The sequence below is a fragment of the Mchenga conophoros genome, linkage group LG7 (assembly GCF_057382185.1).
Source record: "Mchenga conophoros isolate Kocher_MC1m ecotype Shallow Benthic linkage group LG7, M_conophoros_male_GT1.1, whole genome shotgun sequence".
NCBI classification, from domain to species: domain Eukaryota; kingdom Metazoa; phylum Chordata; class Actinopteri; order Cichliformes; family Cichlidae; genus Mchenga; species Mchenga conophoros.
The window spans coordinates 62,403,158-62,425,799 of record NC_140532.1 but is presented as its reverse complement, the minus strand read 5'-3'; the positions used below and the strand labels follow the sequence as shown (position 1 = coordinate 62,425,799).

Sequence of the window (22,642 nt, the reverse complement as noted above, 5' to 3'; positions counted from 1 at the left end):
AGTTTCTTGGTACTATCCCATGGATGCTGGGAATATCATTTTTTGTGTGTGCATGTGTGTCTCTATCTCTTTTCAGGCTGACAGATCACATGTTCCTGGTTCTGTACTGCTGTTTGTGATGTTTTATTTTTTATTTTTTGTTATTGTTGTTGTTTTTTATGGTGTGCTAGTCTTTTTCTTGTTTTTCAGGTTGAAAAACCTGGTCCTGGATGAATAAGAAAGTGCAACAAGATTTCCATAGCAGAAGCCAAGAGGAGAAATGGCCTGTTTTCCAAAGATCCATGCAAAGATCCCAAGGTGTGCTTTCAGCTACAAGTGAATAACAATACAAGGGCAGATCCTGAGCTGAAATTGAGCAATGCTAGAAGAGCATTGAGGAAAACAGGCATCACACAATATCAATGCTGGTGTACCTAAGAGCAGAGAACAGCAGCCTCCAAGATCAATCTCTCAGAACCAGCATTGCAACATTGCAAATACTACTACTACTACTACTACTACTAATAATAATAATAATCATAATAATCATAATGATGCTGGTGCAAGAGTACTAGAAAGAGACATCATATTAGCTTTTTTTCATTCTTGAATTTAAAATCCTTCTAAAACTCTGGTTTTCTTCCACAGTGTGTCTTTTATCGTGTCTTCCTCCCCTCACCCCTAACCAGTTATATATTGAAAAACTTTCCTCGATGTCTGCCACTGCGATGGTTACTGTATCCTGTACAGTGAGGTCGCTATTGTCTCCTCTTAGATTCGTACCCACCCTCTCTCCCTTTTTCAAATAATTCACTTCTTATGGGGATCTGCCTGACCCAGGAACTGGCACCAGTCCCCTCTGAGGCCGTCTCCAAACCACAGCCTCAATTTATGCTCAAGCCATCTGCCATTAACAACAAAAATGTTAGCAAACCTAACATTTTTGTAGGTTTTCACAAGCATGTGATCCCAGCTAGTGAATTACTACTTTTTTTTTACTGCAATTTTAAATATGTTTCTACTGTATTTCACTATAATCCGTGACATTAAGGTATTTGCAAAAGGTGAGTTTTATCTCCCTAAATTTAATATATTTCAATTTGATTTATTTATTTAGCTCCAATTTACGATTAGAATCCACTGTCTGGCCGTGGGTTTGCATAGGTTCTCTCTGGGTTCTCCGGCTGTCTTCAATAGTCCAACCACATGCTTTTAGTGAGGTTAGGTTAATTTCCAAATTGCCCATAGTTGTGAATTGTTGTCTGTCTCTCTGTGTTGGCCCTGTGTCAGACTAGGGGTGTACCTAGCCTCTTGCCCTATGGCAACTGTGATAGGTTTCGCCCCACTGTGACCCTAAATTGGATAAGTGGAAGAGAATGGGTAGAGTAAGAATTCCAGCAAAATAAAATGATGTTTAATGTTTAACAACAGATTACATTTTCTATCCTTGTCTGCAAAATTAATAAATTTATAAATATATAATATATAAGTGAGACATTTACCCTGAAATGCAACAAAAGAGAAGTAACTTTACACCTTTAAAACATTCATGAGTAAATCTACTTTTCGAACTTTCCTTTAATCACTGTGGTGGTTGAGATGTTTTTACTGACCCTTCAAACTTTGCCTTCTAAAAATACTTGCTGGAATATTCTAATATTCTGTTTAGAGGAAATACTGACATTTATTCATGTAACATTTTAAAGCACTAAAAACACAAGGAAAACTGAAACAACACGGGGTTCTTTCTAATGTTGTGAGTTGAGATAAGACGGAATAGTAGAGTGGACAATTTTATTAGTTTACACACTGATTACATCTGATCACACTTTAATATTGATCATCATCATATAATAAATACAAAAAGTACATGATAAAAGCTTTGTTTCACATACAGTCATCACCATCATCATCATTCATATCATACTTGCTCACATGAACACAGAAGAAGAAATGATAAGGATCTATCAATACATTTAAATTTTTCTTTATAGCTGAAGCCTAAGATTAACACCCAGGCCCAAACCTAGCTATTAAGTAAGAAGGTACAGCTTTCAAAGAGGGACACTAATTCTAAGTAACCAATCCAATTAAAGTACTGATAGCATTGACATTTGGTTTGACCAGGAAGGGAAATTCATGGCTTTATCCTAAAGCCATAGCTCTGGAGTTTCACTGATACTAATGGTTTAAAAAACAAAAAAACAAAAACAACCTGAAGACTGTCTGATGATGCATAATTCCCCATTTCATTTTATAACGTAAATAATTAGTAATTAATAAAAGACTGTTTTGAATGACTGTTAATAATGTGTTGAAGACACTACTCGTGCAAAATGTGAAACACTAAATCGCAGCCTTGGCTTGGCAAGTTCACCATGCGTCTCTCCAAATTTAGGTGCTTAATGTGTTTTTGTTTTTAAATCTTCTTCTAACTTTTATGATTCAATGCAACAAGTATTTGAAAGCAATATTTCTTTATTTTACATCATGAATAGCATGGATGGTGAGAAGTTTACCTTGTGAATTGCTGGTATGCCCATACATTTACCCTAGTAGATGGTGTATTTTACAACACCACTTAGTACCTAAGGTTTGATTTCTTAGTGTTGTGAGAAGCACAAAGTTATCTTTCTAATACATTTTTCTTTAGTTTACTTTATAAAATCATATATGTATATTTTAATATTTCATGATAATTGGTTTCCTTTCTCCATTAGGTGACAAGCTGGAACCAGCAAATTTTTATAGTTTTCTTTGAAAACCACTTCCAGTGGCGCGGCTGCCCCTCTGTTGGTCTTCCTTGGTCTCTTGTGTTCTGGGGGCCTCTGGATGTCTGGAGTTTTGATCTCCTCCATACCTGCTTCATGCCCTGGAGGACGGGGCTGTGGCCCCCCCACACCCTCTAGCAGATCATTACATGAAGGAACCTTTTAAAAAACAAAAAACAAGCGCGTCCATGCTCACAGGTGTACACATGGGTGATCACACCCACAAACTACACCCTTTTTGGCTCCTACCTCAAAGCACACTGTGTTCTGTTGATCTTATGTGCTGCACAATAATGTTTAATATTTAGTATTTACTGTCATATTCCCATATATCATTGTGATATTGTTTATTCTATTACTCTTGTTCTCTTCTGCTTGTTTTCTTTTTTCTTTCTCAGCAGGTGACCCAGGTGATTGATATATGCATTTTTTTTCTTTTTTTCTTCTTTTTTTCCTTTTTCTGCTCATTCTGTTGGTTTTTGGTTTTTGTCCTTCTCCCCCGTCCCTCTTCTCAGCTGTTTCTCTTTCCCTCTTTCTTTCTCCCCTTCTTTCCCCCAGTCAAGTCTGTCCCATGTTCAGTAAGTGAAAATAAAATAAACAATAAAAGGTGAACCATTATGGCAAGGCTGGGATGGTCAATTTGGTAAAGTAAATCCGTTGGGCATCTTTCTTTGCCTTTAGACAACAATTCTGATGGCAAAAGAGCCAAACGGGACAGGCAAAAAGAAAAAAAAGAAAACCACTTCCATGATTTGATCTTTCCAGTCATCGTCCTGCGATGATTCAACCAGTCGTTTAAGCTTTACTGTGTATGTGATATTTGAAGGATCAAACTAGGAATGTTCTATACTATTTGTTGAGTGAGCTAAAGTAATTTGACAATATTGTGAATATGTCCTAAAATAGACCAGCTCAATGCTTTATTTGACAGTCTGTATAAGCCTGTTTTAAATCTTCAGCATTTTTCTTCTCACATTCAATAATCATGTATGTACTTTAATCCTGTAGTCAGTCTAAATGTCAAGCTTCAAGAAGTTAATGCCCCCTCAAGGACAGAAAGTTAGATCGTTAAGGGAAAATACAGCAAACAACACTAGATATTTGTAGTATTTTCCCAGATATTTCTGGGAGATATTGTAAAAATAAAGGATTTGATATTCTACCTAATATTTTGGTTTTACTCACAAACATTGAGGGGTGGCTGTTGCTCAGGAAGTAGACCAGGTCATCTACTAATGAGAAGGTCCATGCCAAAGTATCCTCAAGCAGGTATCCTAAGCTGCCCTCCAATGCGTTCATTGGAGTATAAATGTTCAATAAAAAGGCACTTTGGCATCAAAAAAAGTCCTTGGGTAAATGAGGCAAGCTGTGTAAAGCGCTTTGAGTGCTTAAGTAGTGCAAAAAAACCACTATTTCCAAACCAGTCTATTTCAAATTTCATTCCTGCCTGTGTGTTGAATCAATGTCCTGGAAAAACTGTGTAAATTTTTGTGATTTAGACATTACACACAAATATTTGTAAATATATATAAAAGAAACTCTGCTTAGTGCTTGAAATAGAAGTAATAATGTATGTGTGTGCGCAAGACACCGTTGTCTTTTACAAATATGTCAAGTGACTTTTCCATATTTCCACATGTTAAAACCTTCTTGTTTTAGGTCAGCCACAGCTCTACAAGAGTAAGGACAAAGTGAAAATTAGGGCTTTATGGAAAAGGAGGACCCTTTTATGAATTCTGAAATACAGTAAGTCGTTCCTGTTCATGTCTCCAGACTAGAGAAAAACTAAAGTTTATACATAAAAAATGAGAGAGTGACTCTATGTTCTTATTCCAAAACGTACAAATGCAACTCTGGAAGATTTATTATATAATTTTCAATTTCACTTTTACTCTCTTTTAGTCTTTTTTTTTTTTTTTAAATATCTGTCACTTTATGTGTTAAATGTTCTAGTGTTTTCATCAATAGCTGTCTGTGTATCTTGCTCCAATCTGCTTGGCAGGCAGCTGTTTAAGGCTCCATAACTTTAGTGGTTTACACATTTGCCTCCCAAGTGAAAGGTCCCACACACGATGTGTAAGGAGCAGCAGAAAATTCTTTTTCAGCTTTCCTTTTTCTCTTAAATAGCTTTCAGCTAAGTCACAAATTATGGCACAAGAGCATAATGTTACCATATTTAAATGCTAATCATGCGGAAGGACAAGTAAATATTAGCTTTGTTGGGTTGTATCTGTACACTTTTGTGAAAATGTGACAAAATGCAATCCTTTAAGAATTCCCCTGTACCTTGATACAATCCTCCTATACTCACTGACTAACCTAATAATCAAAGAAATGCATTTTATAAGATGAGAAAGGTTTTAGAGATACATGTTTTTTGTACAGGGACAGAAAAATGTTAAAACAGACTGCTACTTTTATAGCACTTTTCTATTCTATTTCAGCACTTTCTTACCACAACTCTCATTCATATACACATCCATGTCTTTTTCTATGCCTAAACACATTTAACCAAAAATTCAGATGGATGCATTTTAAGATTTAGTATCTTGCCACGTGGAAGTAGAGGAGCCAGACATTGAACTGGATGAGGTTGTGTTCTAATAGGTTGTCTATTAACCTTCCGGTTAGTAGATGACCTGCACTAATTCCTGAGCCACAGCCACCCAAAGCAAAAACTGACAATTAAAATATGGTTTTAAATGACCACATAATTAAAACAAACTTTGATTTCACTTTGGGAACTTTGACCTTGGCTTTCTTTTAAATCCAAAGTCTAATTTAATTATTGCAATCAAAAGTAATAACCACACACCCTTGTGTTGAGTTTAAGTTGTCACCTTTTACATTAGTCAGGTTCCAATAAGTTAAATCAAAAATGATCATTTAAGGTTTTGGTTGTTGCCTTTGAAACAGTAAAGAACCTGGGCCCAAATATTACTGAGGAAGGGCATATTCTGTCATGGTCACCAGAATCCTCATATACTACACTGTCAAGTAGAGGCCGCAGATTATAGCTCACCAGCAGTGCAAAAAAACAAATAAAACAAACAAACAAACAAAAAAAACCCAACAGAAAATGCACGACAACACCCCATTTACCAAATGCATTAATGTGGAATATCATGCAATTAAATACCATCAACAGCGTAACTGTAGTTAAGTCACCACGATAAAACTGGAAATTTACATAAACATTGGGATATTTCAACATTTCAACCATAGTTTCAGTAGTTAACTTGCAATGTTCAGTACATAAATATCAGTTAAGAACAACAGTAACATCTTAGCATGCTGCATGGTTTTCACTGTCTCACAGAGTGGTTGGGGGTCGTGAGGGATGAGGAATGGGGTGGTGGGGAGTTAAACACCCAATAAATAAATTTAATTAATTAATTAATTAATTGTGTTGTGCTGTGCTGTTGCACAACACAATGAAATTCATAATAAAATACACCCACCAGACTCTTTGTGTGAGACACGTGATACTGATTGTTCATTTCACACAGGCAGCCTTAGTCGTGCAGAACAGCCACTGCTAATGACAACACAGGAAGGAATCATGCATTGTCATAAAAAAGAAGAAAGGATTAAAATGGATAATAAATAGACTGTACAGTTGAAAGAACACAGAGACAGACGGTGGCCATAATTATACTAGAAGTAACAATAGGAAGGAACAATAGCTTTTTTGTTTGCTGTAGGCAGGCCGAAGAGTTACAAGAGTTTAATGTTGTAGCTGATGTGTCCTCTGCTGTCAGAAGATGGGAGCACTGCTATTACTGTCTGCTGTTGTCGAAGTTGTACAGGGAGAGAGAGAAAGAAGTGGGTGTGCAGAGTGCAGGAGCATGACCACAATCCCCAAATCAGATTCCTTCAACCCCACCACACATCCACCTGCACCTCTCTCTCAGTGCTGCTTCTTTCTCTGTGATTATCTGCTCGTTACTTTTCTGCTCTGCCTCCTCAAAATGCCTGGAAAAAAGTATTTACACCCATTCAGATTTTGCATATTTATTTTTTGTGCTGCAGATATACATTTGTTCCCATGAAGCTATATTTAATAACCCCGAATGATTGAGTGAAAACACATTTTTATAAATGTTCATCGTCTGCGTGAATGCTATTGTTGTCCTACCTCACCCCTGCAGCGGGGCAGAAGGAGCTCCTGAGCAGTGGAAGTGGACATTTTGCCACCGGCTGTCCCTGCGGTGCCATACCCTGGTCTCTTCTGATTGGCTTGAGCGAGGACGGCCCTGGCCATCCACGAACTGCGTCAGGCGGATGTAGGCGATGCAGGCAGCATCGTCCCCAATTATATGCACATGGGGGTTAAGGATGGTGGTGTGGATAGGTTTGCTGTTCTTTGAGAGGACTGATGGGAGACAAATAGTCCACTTAGCGATGAATATTAAATATAGATGTATCATATATTTTACATTTTCAAAACATCAGTAGTAGATTGAACTAGTCTTACGATTGTCAAAGTAAAATCTGTGGAAGTCCATTCCCTCCACCAGATTTCCCAGCCCCTCAGGTTCAAATGAGGTCAGACCAGGGTCGCAGATCTTCCTGTTAGTCAAGATATATTTTTACACAAATGACGCACGGAATAATTTAAACAGTTCTGTAACAATATTTTAGCAATGCTATATATCTCATAGTTAAAACATTTAAAAAAAATTTATAACACTGACAAGGAAACCTAAAATTCTGCCCACGTCTGTTTAAGCAGTTACAGTTACTGTTTCATAGTTCTGACTTAGCATGTCAAAATTCTTGCTTACTAAGTAACAACCATTACAGACCATCTCACAACTGCACCCAGGTTTGTTAATACAGTAGTTTCTTTTCATTTATGCATTTATGATGCACCTTCCAAACTGTAACAATATTAAACAATGTATACACAATTAGTAAAGATATTATAGAGCTTATAATTTTGCTCTATCATGCTCCTCCCTCATGAAATGGGATCAAATGTTAGAGTCACACTTCGAATAACAATAATAATAATAATAATAATAAATATAGCGATAAAAACAACAATCATTGTCACAAAATACTAAATGGAAAACCTTTAACCTCTTAATTTAAACCCTTTCCAGTATTTCTTATCTCATTTCATTTTATCCTACATTATATTTCACTAATAACAATATACATCACTTACAGTTTAATTTCTTGGCACTATCATATGGACGCTGGAGAATCTTTTTTTTTTCACTGCAGCGAGTAAGTTTTTTTTTTATCTTAGTTCCCTTTATCATGTGTGTGTGACGCTCAGTTTTGCAGCTGCTCTGTCAGGTGGATTCTGTTCAACTGTGTCTCCTCCTTAGTATATAAAATGGTGTAAAAAAGTGTTTGCCCCTTCCTTATTTCCTATTTTTGTATGTTTGTCAGACTTAAATGTTTCAGATCATCAAACTAATTTAATTATTTAGACAAAGATAACACAAGTAACCACAAAATGCAGTTTCTAAATGACGTTGTTTATTATGAAGGCAAAAAAACCCCAAACCTACATGGCCCTGTGTGAAAAAGTGACTTCCCGCTAAACCTAATAACTGGGTGGGCCACCCTCAGCAGCAACAACTGCAATCAAGCATTTGTTATGATTGCCAATGAGTCCTTTACAGCACTGTGGAGCAATTTTGGCCCGCATATCTTGGTGGAATTGTTGTCATTCAGCCACATTGGAGGGTTTTTGAACATGAACCACCTTTTAAAGGTCATTCCACAGCATCTCAATCAGATTCAGGTCAGAACTTTGACTGGGCCACTCCAAAGAGTTCATTTTGTTTTTCCGAAACCATTTAGAGGTGGATTTGCTGGTGCATTTTGGATCATTGTCCTGCTCCAGAACCTAGGTGTGCTTCGGCTCGAGGTCATGAACAGATGAATGGACATTCTGATAAGGATATTTTGGTAGACAGCAGAATTCACAGTTCCATTTACCATAGCAAGTCTTACAGGTCCCGAGGCAGAAAAACAGCCCCAGACATCACACTTTCACCACTATATTTTACTGTTGATATGATGTTCCTATTCTGAAATGCTAGATGTAATGAGACATACACCTTTCAAAAAGTTATACTTTTGTATTATCAGTCCATGGAGGAATTAACCAAAAGTCTTGGAGATCATCAAGATGTTTTCTGGCATTTCCCTCTTGTCTGTCATTTTATGTGTCAGTCAGTTCTAGCCCTGCCTTGTTACCATTTTGGCTTTTTTTCATCACCTGTTTACAAGCAAATAAAGCTGTGATTCTGAGTTTAGTTCTTCTATAACCTTCTATATACCAAAGTATTGTAGATTCCAAGTAAATCTTTTTCTTAGGATTGTCTATGCAATCCTAAGAAAAAGATTTATTTGTAGACAATATGTTGTGTAAACTGACTGAAATAGAAGTCTATGCCAGGGTGCTGGAAAGGAGAATTTGTCCGCTAGTGAACCTCAGATACAGGAGGAACAATGCGGTTTTCGTCCTGGTCGCGGAACACTGGACCAGCTCTTTATCCTCTCAAGGATACTTGAGGGCGCATGGGAGTTTGCCCAACCAGTCTACATGCGTTTTGTGGACTTGGAGAAGGCATTCGACTGTGTCGACTGTGTCCCTGAGGCCATGGTTCTCAGCTGGAAAAGGGTGGAGTGCCCACTCAGGGTCGGGGATGAGTTCCTGCCCCAAGTGGAGGAGTTCAAGTATCTCGGGGTCTTGTTCACAAGTGATGGGAGAAGGGAGCCGGAGATCGACAGATGGATTGGTACTGCGGCCGCAGTGATGCGGACGCTGCACCGGTCCGTCATGGTGAAGAGAGAGCTGAGTGTAAAAGTGAAGCTCTCAATTTACCGGTCAATCTACGTCCCTATCCTCACCTATGGCCACGAGATGTGGGTAGTGACCGAAAGAATGAGATTGCGGATACAAGCGGCGGAAATGAGCTTCCTCCGAAGCTCATTTCTGCGCCTATCTCCCTTAGAGATAGGGTGAGAAGTTCAGCCATCCAAGAGGGGCTCAGAGTAGAGCCGCTGCTCCTCCACATCAAAAGGAGCCAGCTGAGGTGGTTCTGACATCTGACAAGGATGCCTCCTGGGCGCCTCCTGGGTGGGATGATCTGATATCCTCGTGTCCGTGTTGTTCTCACATCATCATAATAAATGTTGTTCCAGGTTCAACATTGCAAGTGACCAATCACATTGTTGTGACGTCCCCCTTTTGTGCCTTTGAAAAATACAGCCATAAAAAAATCTACTTCATTTGCGAGAAGAGAAACCACTTCTGTCCGCCAATCCAGGAACTTGAATTCTTTGAATTTCAGGATACTTTTCTTTAATAAACAGTAAGCATTATACATATTGTCCTTACAGAGGCGGTTTCCCGATTTTTGAAGGCGTTTTTTTTGAGGTCGCGGATGACGTCAGGAGAAGATGATTGGTCACTTGCAATGTTGAACCTGGAACAACATTATTTATGATGACGAGGGAACAACGCCAACACGAGGATATCAGATCGTCCTCCTGGGTGAGGTGTTCCGGACATGTCCCACTGGGAGGAGGCCCCGGGGCACCCCCAGGACACGCTGGAGAGATTATATCTCTCTGCTGGCCTGGGAAAGCCTTGGTGTTCCCCCGGATAAGCTAGAGGAGGTGGCTGGGGAGAGAGGGAGGTCTGGGCTTCTCTGCTTAGGTTGCTGCCCCAGCGACCCGGCTCCGGATAAAGCAGAAGAAGATGGATGGATGTTGTGTAAATTTAATTTAGTATTTAATTTTTCTCATTGTGTATCATGACTTCAGCTGAATCTTATAACTGTGACTGAGCAAGTCAAATATTTAATTCAGTTTAAATTTTAAATTAAAAAACAAAAAAACAATCTCACTTTCAATTTTGAACTAATTACTAAAGATTGTGAATTTAGTAGTTCATACTCCACAGTTTAGTGGTTTAAACAGTCACCTAACAAGCAAAAGTTTCTTGGTTCAGTCCTGCGGGAGACACAAATCCTTCTAGGGTTGCATCAGGATAGGCAGCCAATGTAAAAAATCTGCCAAAACAAACTTCCTGCTGATGTGACTCCTTGTGAATAAGGGAACAGGCAAAAGTAGCTTATTCTACTAAAGATGGTAAGTTTAACTTAGAGTCTTGTAAAATACAGCATGTTTTGACATCCTAAATTTAACCCAGACTTTTAGTCTCGATTTCTGACTTGCAAATGTATATTTTTGAGGCAGTAGTTCAAATTGCACTTTTGACTTCCCTGTGTTACATAAACTTACCTAAACTGATCATGGTTGTAATTTTTTGAAATTTTATATTACTATCTTTTGAATGTGACTCAGTATGACATACAATTACTATGTCTTTGTAGTTCCACTTCCAATTTAGAATTACAAATCTTACTCAAAGTAACTCAGACTTATTTTTGAGCTCTGTGAGTAACTGTTGTATTGTTTTTGCTTATAATATAATTGCTTTTTTAAACTCATGCATACATTTTAATCTGTGTCACCTTTCTTTGTGGAAATGGGTTTCCATCACTCTAGGTACACTTTAACCACCCCTCCCCACTCTACGTCAGAAGCATTACTCTTAATTATACGGCAGGTAGAGAGGGGAAGAGAGGATAAAACAATGACTACAATTACTCTTTAATCTTTTAATACAACATGTTTTTATGTCAATCAGATTAATGGTTCTCTGTGGTTGATGGAGAGCTTTAATGTCCACTTAAAGAGCTAAAATTGTACTCTTGCAGCAGCTGTTTAAAAAATCTTTTATGGAACCAGAAGGATGTGCATTGGACTTACGCGTAGGCCTCAAAGTCTCCATTGTTGACAGCTTCAATAAGCTGCTCTGTGATCTTTATGATTTCCTGTTTGCGAGCTGCAGAGAAGAAACAAAAAGTGTGAGAAAATCTGATTGTATCCCAAGTGACATTTCGGCTTCACTGTGAAGCTACAGTGTACTAATGTTCCAATGTACGGATGCAAAACTCGGCTCATGACACTGAAAAATTGAATGCAAATCAGTTCACACTTACCTATGAGCTTGCTATTCATTGTAAATGTTATCAGTCATCGCTTTCTCATCTGAGGTTACAAGTGAAAACTCCTTCATGCTGCTAAACATAAAAACTACTTCACTACTTAGATCCTCCCCTACATATCCCCCATTTTTTAAAATGCTTCCAACTGCTCTGTAAAGGCGATGAATTGCTCGCTACCATCCATCATATCTCTTGTTTGCATGTGAGGCTGCTTGAGCTCATCAAGCTATTCTTGTCCCAGCTCTTCAGATGAGATTTACTGTGTCCCTTTCCCCTCGCTTCCTCCCTACACTGAGAGGAAGGCTTAGCTTGCTCTAATTGTCCCTCTTCCTCCCTCCCTCCCTCCCTCTCTCTCTCTCTCTCTCTCTCTCTCTCTCTCCGCCTCTTTCAGTCTCTCCACCTCTCTGTTTTTAATTTTGCTTTGTGCCTCTGTTTATCAAAAATTCAGCTCTGCACCCCAAAACCCCAGTTTATTGTCTATATCAATACTCATGAAAAATTAGCAACATGCAAATGTTACTGCTGTTTTCAAAAATATACTTATATCTCAGATGAACAACAAAACATAACATATATATATATAGCCATCCATCCATTCGCTTCCGCTTATCCTTTTCAGGGTCGCGGGGGGCGCTGGAGCCTATCCCAGCTGTCATAGGGCGAGAGGCAGGGTACACCCTGGACAGGTCGCCAGTCTGTCGCAGGGCTAACACATAGGGACAGACAACCATTCACACTCACACCTAGTGGCAATTTGGATTATCCAATTAACCTATCCCCACAAGCTGCATGTCTTTGGACCGTGGGAGGAAGCCGGAGTACCTGGAGAGAACCCACGCAAACACGGGGAGAACATGCAAACTCCACACAGAAAGACCCCGGCCTGATGGTGGAATTGAACTCAGGACCTTCTTGCTGTGCGGCAACAGTGCTAACCACCGTGCCACCCATATATATATATATATATATATATTAGAAAATAAGCCAATTGCAGAAGCAGTAAGTGCAGAATTAAGCACCTTGCTGCTATTTACCTTCTAAATCATAACAATAATAATATTTGTGTACTTATATACATATATATACATATATATACACATATGTATATATACATATATACACATATACATATATATACACATATATATATATATAGGGCAGCACGGTGGCAGCATGGTGGTTAGCACTGTTGCCACACAGCAAGAAGGTCCTGAGTTCAATTCCACCATCAGGCCGGGGTCTTTCTGTGTGGAGTTTGCATGTTCTCCCCGTGTTTGCGTGGGTTCCCTCCGGGTACTCCGGCTTCCTCCCACCGTCCAAAGACATGCAGTTTGTGGGGATAGGTTAATTGGATAATCCAAATTGCCACTAGGTGTGAATCTGTGAGTGAATGTGAGTGTGAATGGTTGTCTGTCCCTGTGTGTTGGCCCTGCGACAGACTGGCGACCTGTCCAGGGTGTACCCCGCCTCTCGCCCTATGACAGCTGGGATTGGCTCCAGCGCCCCCCGCGACCCTGAAAAGGATAAGCGGTAGCGAATGGATGGATGGATGGATATATATATATATATATATATATGTATATATATATACATATATATATATATATATATACAAAAACCTAAACATAAGTAAATCCTGCACTTGATGGCAACTTGTGCTATTGGCTTGAAGTTGGCCTCCAGTGTTGTTTGCCACATCCCCATTTAATTCCTGACAAAGGCTATTAGGATCCTGTTGATTCTGTGCAGTTATAAGCATTCCAGGATCCATGTATGAGGCACTGAGTCACAGGCTTTCTTGTAGTCAATCCAGGCAATGCACAGGTTAGTCAGTCTCGTCTCGCAGCCTCTTGCATTTGACTGCTATTTACCAGGAACTGGTGTTTTACCCCTCTGGTGTTCCTGCCAATTCCTTTCTGGGCCCCACTCATGCATGGAACCATGTCTCTGTTTATCTTATGATCTCTGTCTCTATTTGTTTCTTGTCTTATTTTCATGATCCTTTGTCCCGTTTGTGTTGCGTTTGGTTTTGCACCCCCTGTCTAGTTAGTCAGTTTAGTTCACTTGTGTTTCCTGGTGTGTTCCATCTCCCTCATTACCTAATGTGTATTTAAGCCCTTAGTTTCCTCCTGTCACTTGTTGTGATCTTCCTCTAGCTGTGTTTCCTGTCTGTTTGGAGTTTCCTAGCTAGTATGTTCAAGTAGCTGCCTAGATTAAGTCCCTTGCAATCTTGTTTCCTGCAGAGTCATTTGTATCCATCCATTCAACCATCCATCCATTCTCTTCCACTTACTAAATTCAGAATCGTCTATCTAGATATAGACTTCTGTGTATCATCTGGGGTGACAGATCATGTGCTTTTCTTCTGTTTCTTGTAGTCTGTTATTGTCACGGTTCTGGGTCAGTTTGACCCAGTATTTTGAGTTGTCATGTTTTTGCAGGTTTAGTTTAGTTCCATGTGTCATTTTCTGTCTGTCTCTCAGTGTCGAGTCTGCGTCTTTGTGTGATGGTTTCTTGTTCCTGTTTTATTGCGAAGGTCTGCGTCTCATGTGAGTGTGTTCAGTTTTACCTCTTGTCTCGTCTCGTTGATTACTCCCAGCTGTGTCCCCCACCTCCCTGTGGATCACACAAAGTGATCTCCCTGTGTTTCTCTGTGTGCATTTTAGTCGCGTCTTCTGTCTTTGTAGTTGCTGGTCCGTCTGTGTATTCCACCATGTTTCATCCGTGTGTCCCCTGCCGTCACCATCTTGTACCGTCGTCCACCTTGCTTCATGTTTGAGTTCCGGTTTGTATTCAGTAGTTTAGTTGTCTCCAGTATAGTTTAGTGTGATCTCTGTTTCTGTCACAGGCTGGGTCTCTGACCCAGCGCTCTGAGTTCATGTTTGTATTTGTCTCATTTTGTTATGTGATTAGTTTTGTGTCATTTCCTATCTGTCTTTAGTTTGGGCAGTTATTGTTTATTGTTCCTCTGGTTTTCTATGTTTTGGGTTCTTGTATTATTCATCACGCATTAGGTTTGTTAAGTTTGTGTTGTCATGTCTAGTTTTAGTGTTTCCTGTTTTATTCTGACAGTGTCATGTGTTCTTTGTTCATTGTATTTAGCTTTCCTCTCCTGGTCCTGCCATTAGGTTTATGTCAGTCAGCTGTTCCCCCATGTGTCTCCACTTCCCCTGATCACCTCATGTATGTATTTAAGCCCTTTGTTTTCTGCATGCCATTGTCGGGTCGTCTGTTTATTTGACCTCAGTCTTAGTTACGGTTTTCGTCTGTTATGTATTATTAGTCTTAGTCATGGTCTTTGCTTGTTATTTTCCACCACAGTCATAGTTTAGGTTTTGGTCTCAGTACCGTTTTAGTATTTTGTTTCTTAGTGTCTTGTCAGTTTACTTTGGTTTCCTGGTTTACTTCTGCCGTCATCTAATAAAGCCACACCTTTCTGTTAAAACCTTACTACTCCTCGTCGTCATCTGCTTTTGGGTCCTGTTTCCACACACATCGGCGCACCCCGCCGTGACAGTTTCCGTTTTTCCACTGGCGCATTGTGTTCAATAAACCACCTTCACTCCTCCACTACTGCCTGCGATTGGATCCTCATTTATTGTCAAAGGAGCTTGCAAAGAAAAGCGTCTGGACTTCTTTAAGTTGCTTGAAGACGTTTCACCTCTCATTCGAGAAGCTTCTTCAGTTCTAAGGTCAAATGGTGGAGAATCCCAGATATAAACCTAGTGGGAGTATCCCCCCACAGAGGGACAAAAGGACCCCCTGATGATCCTCTAATCGCCTGAGCCAAGGTGTGAAACTGGGTGTGGGTCCCAATCAGCCAGAGTTTCGGGTGAGTTCATTGTGAAACCTGGCCCTACCTTATCATGCGAATTCCTGAGATTTTGGGACCCACAACCAGTTTCACACCTTGGCTCAGGCGATTAGAGGATCATTAGATCATTAGAGGACCTTCCAAGTGGTCGGCCTCCTGATTGGTTTTGCCTGCGCCGCCGCCGTTGCCGTGTGCACGGTCGGCCCCCTGAACTGTTTTGGCTCTTGTGTTGTCGACCTTCGGGTCGACCCCCAGACTTTACTGTGGACTCATGAATAGTCTTGTTTTGTGTTGACCTGTTTTTGGTTTGATCTGGACTCTTGTGCTCCTTGTTTTTTGTTTCACAATATAAATATGAGAGGCTACAACTACACAACAAAACACAAATAAAAAAAAGACAAATGACAAATATATATATATATAGAAACACAAATACCAGGGTGATGAGTTATGTGATTGATACATTGCCTTTTAATGTATCAAAATCCCTTATTGACATATTATTGTATCATGGGTTCCTGTGACTCTAATTGCTAATTTATTCTCCAAGGTAATTGAACTACACTTCTTCAGTCGAAATGATATAAGTGAGGAAATTCCATAATTTTAGATGTTTAAATCTTCCACATAAAATGAATATTTGATACAATAACTACATAGATTTTGTGATGTGCTACACAAAGACGCTGTCTAAGAGTAAAAGGGGGCCTTGTATTGTTATGAGATTTTTAATAAAGTCAGTCTTTGCATGTATGAGGCCTACCTTTCACATCTTCATCCTCAATAGTTGTGTTGCTGCTATCAGATGATTCCTGCAAAGTACAGAAACCTGATTACAAAAAATTCACATAAATAATTAATAAAATTAATAAAAATAAATGTGTTTTTTTACACATCCATAAATGCATGCACACATATTCACAACACGCTCAAATTTCTTCATTAAAATCTACAAAACCTCCACACCACGTATACCAAGTATACAAAGCCAAGCATTTGACTTTGCATCACTCCGACACAATGGACTGAGCTGTCTTAGCATAAATGGACAGAGACACACATTTCTTAGCCATTGTTACACATAGGTTGTACAGTGGTGGTATGGTGGTTACTCTGGTAGCACTCTAGTTGACATATGAAGATTGCTAAGCCAGTGGCAGAACCATTGAGCTCCACTGATCTAAACACAGTAGGGGACCATAAGACAAAGAAACACCTCACAGGACTCAAGCAACTCACACTCTCTCTGTCTCCCACATGCATAAATATACAAAGAGATGCGCACATTTATTAAAGAAACTTCAAAAACCCTGAAAAATACAGTTTAGCCCACATGGCTAGAGAAACAATGTAGGGACGACAATGACAAATGAAAACCAGTATAAGAAAATAATATGTGGACAAAAGGGAGGAGGATGTACCTTGATCCCATCTACTGGATTATGGATAACAGTAGTCTGAGGTTCCTGGAGGAAGAATGGAGAGAAAGAGAGGGGAGAAAACAGAAAGAAGTTGTGGAAACAAGTGAAGGTGTTTCATGATGGCAAAAAAAGGTTGAGAGACATAAGAGAAAGATAAGCACAGCGTAGGATGTGAGTAACACATGGAAAGATGGTAAAAATTCTGAATAGTACGTTAAAGATTGGAAAGAGTTCATGGTAAATGATGACCTTAAATTCCCAATAAATCCACAATTGTGAATGATAACTAAATTCTCTGTCGCATGCATTCTCTCCCTCATCAAAGTGATCACTTTAATCCCATTCATTTCATTATAATTTAAATAAATGCAGTTATTAATCTTGTATACAATAACTTTCAATGTATGGTAGTGTACTACATGTATGTGATTCTGCCACACATATACAGTAAGTGGTGTAGAAAATTTTAAAAGACTAAGTCAGATTAACTTCATCATGGAAAGACCAAAACAATGCATCCCAAAGAATTTTATCTACCAAAGCTGTTTATAACTTATTGTTAGGTGCATTTATTGTCAAAAAGTAATTTTTGTAATTTAAGTTTACTGGTTAGTTCTGAGGTCATTCTTATTACATTAATGAGTTTGTTTACGATCAGTTTAGTTTCTTTTCTATTGGGTTCCCCTTGTGTCTTTGTCCTGTGTTCCTCTGTTTGTGTGTCCTTGTGTCTCGTCTCTCCTTCCTGTTTACATGTTTCCCTTGCTCTGTCATGTGTATCCATGTATGTTTTTCTTCAGCCCCTCATGTCTCACTCCCTCTCTCAAGTGTCCCTTCTAGCTCACTTGCTCGTGTTGTCACAGTGTACGTCTGGCTATGTTTCCTTTTTTATTTTGATAGTCCCGTGTTCCAGTGTGTTTTAGTTTCTCTTGTTTCCTGTTTTACTTTGAAGGTCTATGCCTTATGTGCAGTGAATCTAGTTTTAGTTCCCTCTGTCTCGTTAGCCCTAATCTCTCCCAGCTGTGTCTCCCTCCTGTTTCCCATTCCCTGATTACGCCTCTGTGTATATAAGCCCTGTGTTTTCCTTTGTTCCCTGTTGCGTTGTACCCTCAGATTTTGCCTGTGTGTTCCAGTTAGTGCTTTCATGGTTTGGTTTTTGTTCTTTGCCAGCAATAAATCTGTGGTTTCGAGTTGCAATTTTGTCTCCACGAGTCCTGCGTTTGGGTCCTCATCCCTGCCTGCTCGCACACACAGCCTTAACAAGTTGACATAGGTACCATAAATGTCAACTTTTGTTTCAAATTGATGCAAATTTTAATCAGTTTTCTTCAGTTTTTGGTTGAAAAGTGCAACGTTTCACAGCCTCCTGGCTGTAAGCCTTTTAAAGTGGTTTTGATTGGAAGTGAGACCAGATGCATTCTCCTAGTGTTTTTAGATTTTTAAACAATTACAGAGATGTGGACCATGCATTGGTTCCCCAGCGGGACTCTCAGTTCTACTGTCCTGGGGACATTAAAGTAGAACTGATGGAATGCAGAAACTTCTTGAGCTGTGACTGCAAGCATAAAAACAAAAATCTTCACTTGCCACCGGCTATATTTTCATCAACCATAGATGACTGCTTAACAGCAAATGCTCTGAAAATGGTCCAAATACATAGAAGCATATCATCTTGAAAGGATGATTTGCCAAATTTATGCCTGGAAAAGTTTTTGACTTGTATAGACCCATCCCAGAGGTTTGCAAATCAAGAAACAACCCAATACAAAGCTTCTTGATGTGTGGCTACAACCACAGCAACAAGGTTATTTTATTATGCATTAACCAGCCAGTTAAAAAAGAAAATAAAAACCCTAAATGGATCCATTAGTAGTTCTCAAGCGAGCACCCCAGTGGGTAGTGACTCTCACTGTTTCTTTTTGTGCCTTTTGGGTTATGCATGCTTGTATCTGGATCCTCCTAGAATCATGTTTTTACAGCAGCACATGCATGGACACCTTTACAAAGAATGAACACAAAGAATAATTCCAGTAAGTACAACCTGTGTCAGTATTTGTTTTATTTTAAGGGGTTTGTTACTGGGATTGGACCTAACTGTACTCTCTTGGCAAGAAAGGGAAATGAGTTAAAAAGCAAAATTATTGAGCTGTTACTTTAAAAGTGATTGAAAACTTAGAATAACACACAAAATCATAGCAACAACCCATAGAGCTTTTCTTTTTTCTTTTTTTTTACCAAAACCATACATGTCTCCCCCTTTCTCAGTCTCTCTTTGACTGTCTCTCTCTCTCTCTCTCTCTCGCGCGCGCGCGCGCACACACACACACACACACACACACACACACACACACACACACACACACACACACACACACACACACACACACACACACAGCTAGAAATGTTTTGGACAGACAGAAACACATAGAGCTGCATACCAGTGCAGCAGAGGGGATGTTGCCTTTGGGACTGGTGACTATGCTGTTTCTCGTGCTGTTTGTTTGAGGCTGTGCAGGAAACAAAAAGTATTATATTAGTACTCAGTGACCATTCTGAGATGTGACTTTTGCTGGTAGTGAAGTGGGTGGTAACTGTGTAAAAGTATACAGTTAATAATAGCAGATGGCAGCAAAATTCTCCTAAGACAAAAGTAGTATCTAGAATCAAGAGTGTAGTCGTTCAACTATGGATCGAAAACAGTTTCCACAGTTTTTGTTTTTGCTACATTATTAATCAGGTAAAAAAGTTTTCAACAATCTTTCATGCTGACTCATTTCTCTATGCAGGAAAATCCAAACACCAATCACAGCATTTTTCTTTTTCATTACTGCCCACTGGCTGTGGATGTAATCTGGCAAATGGTAAATTAAATAAATAACAGCTGATCAACTCCACAATATCTGTCAAACATGAAAAACAAGCATCTATTTTGACTCACTGCATTAGTATCTCTAATGTGTCTTCCTGACATTCAAATAGAGAAAATGAGGTCAAAACGTAACAGAGATGCAAAACTTATGAAACAAAACAAACACAGAAAACACAGCCAGCCACTAGTAACATGTTAAATGTACAGCAAAAAGACTCACAGGCATAACTTTTCTATTTCAATTACATCAGAAGAAACATGCAAAACCAGGAATTATTCACAGACTTCATGCTTGAATCACTGGAATTCTATATTTTCTGTTCATATTTTTCCACGGTACTGTTACTTGTAATTGATGTTGTGTTAGGCAAAAGGACAAGAAAAAAAGTCCATATGGAAATTCAGTGTGCTCAGGGGCTGAAGCTGATCTCACCCACTTTACCACTGTTGCCAAATACTAACAGCAACGTTTCGTAAAAATGCTAAAAATACTCTCAGCTATCAACTTGTGGAGTCAATGCTTTGCATACTATGCTGTTTAAAAAAAAGCCTAGTTGGTTGCAACATCCATGGTGCTTTTCTAGCTGATGGGGAAAATGGGGAAATCTGAAAAGCTTATATTCACATTTCTATCACTGAAAAAAGGGTGAACTTTGTTAAACACAACATAGTTATCTTTCAACAAATTTGTAATGTACTTATGAGAAAAGCATTAAGAGTGTTCTTGAATGCTATTATATTTTCTCACATTAACTATTGCATATCCTCGTATCCCAAGAGAGGGTTACAACACTAAAACAAATTAAGCACCTTTATAATCAAGTTTTTAGGAAACCAAGGTCTTTTCATTATTGTAATTCAGGTGTGCGACTCATTTTTAGAACTGCTCACATTATTGAACCCCCACCTCTAGAATACTTAAGCAGAACACATGACCAAAGCTTTGAGATCAACTCGAGGTTACTTTAAGGTTCATAAAGGAACTCTCCTTTCTCCCAATCTGCCTTTTTATTTAAAGCTCTAATGCCTCCAGAGGGACTCCTTTGTTCCCAGCCTCCTGAAGGCCTCTGCCTCTTTCATTACCAGCCCCTTGTAAAACCACCTTGAAGGTCTCTGTTTCTTTTGTCACCAGCCTGTTGAGGGTCACTGATGCTGGCTTCCAGCCACACTACCGGAGCATAGCCTTCTAGTCAGTCTCCACAACTGCTTCATCTCTGCCACTGGTCTCCAGGCTGGGTCTCAACCTCAGCATTGAACTTTGCTGGAAACTTATACACATAGACCAGTACCTACTCTTTGACTTGTACCACCCTCTGCAACAAAAGCTTGGAGTAATCAGTATCCTGTAACACCGGGCAGAAAACATTGCCTTTAAGCCAAAAGGGAAAGAAAAAGAACACATACATTAAGAAAGCTCTTAAAACATCCAACTTATCCCAACTGAGCTTTCAGTTTGAGTTTACAAATCAGCACAGATGCACAAAAAAGAAGGTCACAACACCAACTAGGAAGAAACAAAATGACAAACAGAACAAACAACATAGTATATGCTGTGCAGTGCAGTGAAGAGTGCTCAGACCTCTAGACTGGAGAAACCAAACAGCCACTCCATAAAAGCATGGCACAACACAGAAGAGCCACCTGGACAGGACAAGGCTCAGAATAATAACACATTTGCACTTAAAGTGCATGCAGTGCATTTAACTTAAACCTGAATAGATTGCTTACACAAACTTATATACAGGTAAATGGATTGGTTCTTATGGAGCACCTTTCTACTCTACTTGAGCACTGAAAGGGCTTTGTACAAAATTCCTCATTTATCATTCAATGGCTCATGGCTCACCAACCGGCTATAATAATAGTAGATATTAAGCAGAAAAAGGACACAGTGATAGACGTCGCTATACCAAGTGATAGCAACATCAGGCAGAAGGAACACTTAAAATACATTAATTTAAAGATATTGTAATTGTCGGGATGTCTTTTGCCCAGCAACTCACAAAATTGCTTGTTGTGAAGTTTACTGTTTATTTCTTTCCAAAGTTATAAGAAACAATTACCAAAAATAATACTGAACAGTACATGCAACCTTAAAATACTGTAAATATCTTGTCATTAGGGTTAGTTACGACACTTACGTGTGAAGCTTTAAAAAAAGCATATTTACAAAAAAAAGCTGGAAACAAAGAGGAGATGTGGAAGTTATAATGAGAGATAGTGCCTGTGCCAATGCCAGAATGCTAAAATAGCTCCATGGTTGTTTATGTACATTTTACATCAAGCAAAGGACAAGCTGTGGTTGTGTAATGATAGATTAATCATCTGGTGGGAAATAATCTGAGATTACCAATCTAAACCCCTAAGAAGGGAGAGGAGGGGTTGTGCGGAGGATGAAAAAGGGAAGAGAAGCTGAAGGAAAATGAAGAAATGTAGGATATGAAGAGTGACATAAGGAAACAGGTCAGGAGGAATGGAAGAAGAAGGGCTTCTGTCTGATGCTTCGTTGTCGGTGGCAACACTTTCCTATTTGTTAGTGATCTATTAAATTGCAGTGATTTTTTTCCAATCAGAACCACTGTACGATTCAAGTGTTTTAGGCACTTGTGACAGATCTTTAAAATACATTGTGCATGAAGAAAATCATTATGTTTTGCTACACATAAATACAGAATTGCTCTGCCACATTGGACAGGGGAAGCTTCCCATCCAAGCACATGCAAGTCAGTTGACACAGAGATCTATCG

General features: G+C 39.2%; 1 protein-coding gene across 7 annotated transcripts in view; it reads right to left on the bottom strand.

The window, feature by feature from the left end:
- Positions 1 to 1,371: 1,371 nt before the first annotated feature.
- The window catches only part of camk2b2 (calcium/calmodulin-dependent protein kinase (CaM kinase) II beta 2), a 67,626-nt gene continuing 46,355 nt past the window's right edge, over positions 1,372 to 22,642 (bottom strand). For 2 of the 7 annotated variants that reach the window (XM_085280664.1, XM_085280665.1), the window contains exons 15-21: positions 19,465 to 19,533; positions 17,030 to 17,074; positions 16,372 to 16,420; positions 11,556 to 11,631; positions 7,228 to 7,322; positions 6,889 to 7,125; positions 1,372 to 6,725 (exon numbers count right to left, since the gene is read on the bottom strand). In XM_085280664.1, coding sequence (XP_085136790.1) covers positions 6,890 to 7,125; positions 7,228 to 7,322; positions 11,556 to 11,631; positions 16,372 to 16,420; positions 17,030 to 17,074; positions 19,465 to 19,533 — 570 coding nt within the window. In that variant the 3' untranslated portion in view covers positions 1,372 to 6,725; position 6,889. The remainder of the gene's footprint in view (positions 6,726 to 6,888; positions 7,126 to 7,227; positions 7,323 to 11,555; positions 11,632 to 16,371; positions 16,421 to 17,029; positions 17,075 to 19,464; positions 19,534 to 22,642) is intronic. The other 5 variants (XM_085280666.1, XM_085280667.1, XM_085280668.1 and 2 more) reach the window with 3 other exon arrangements.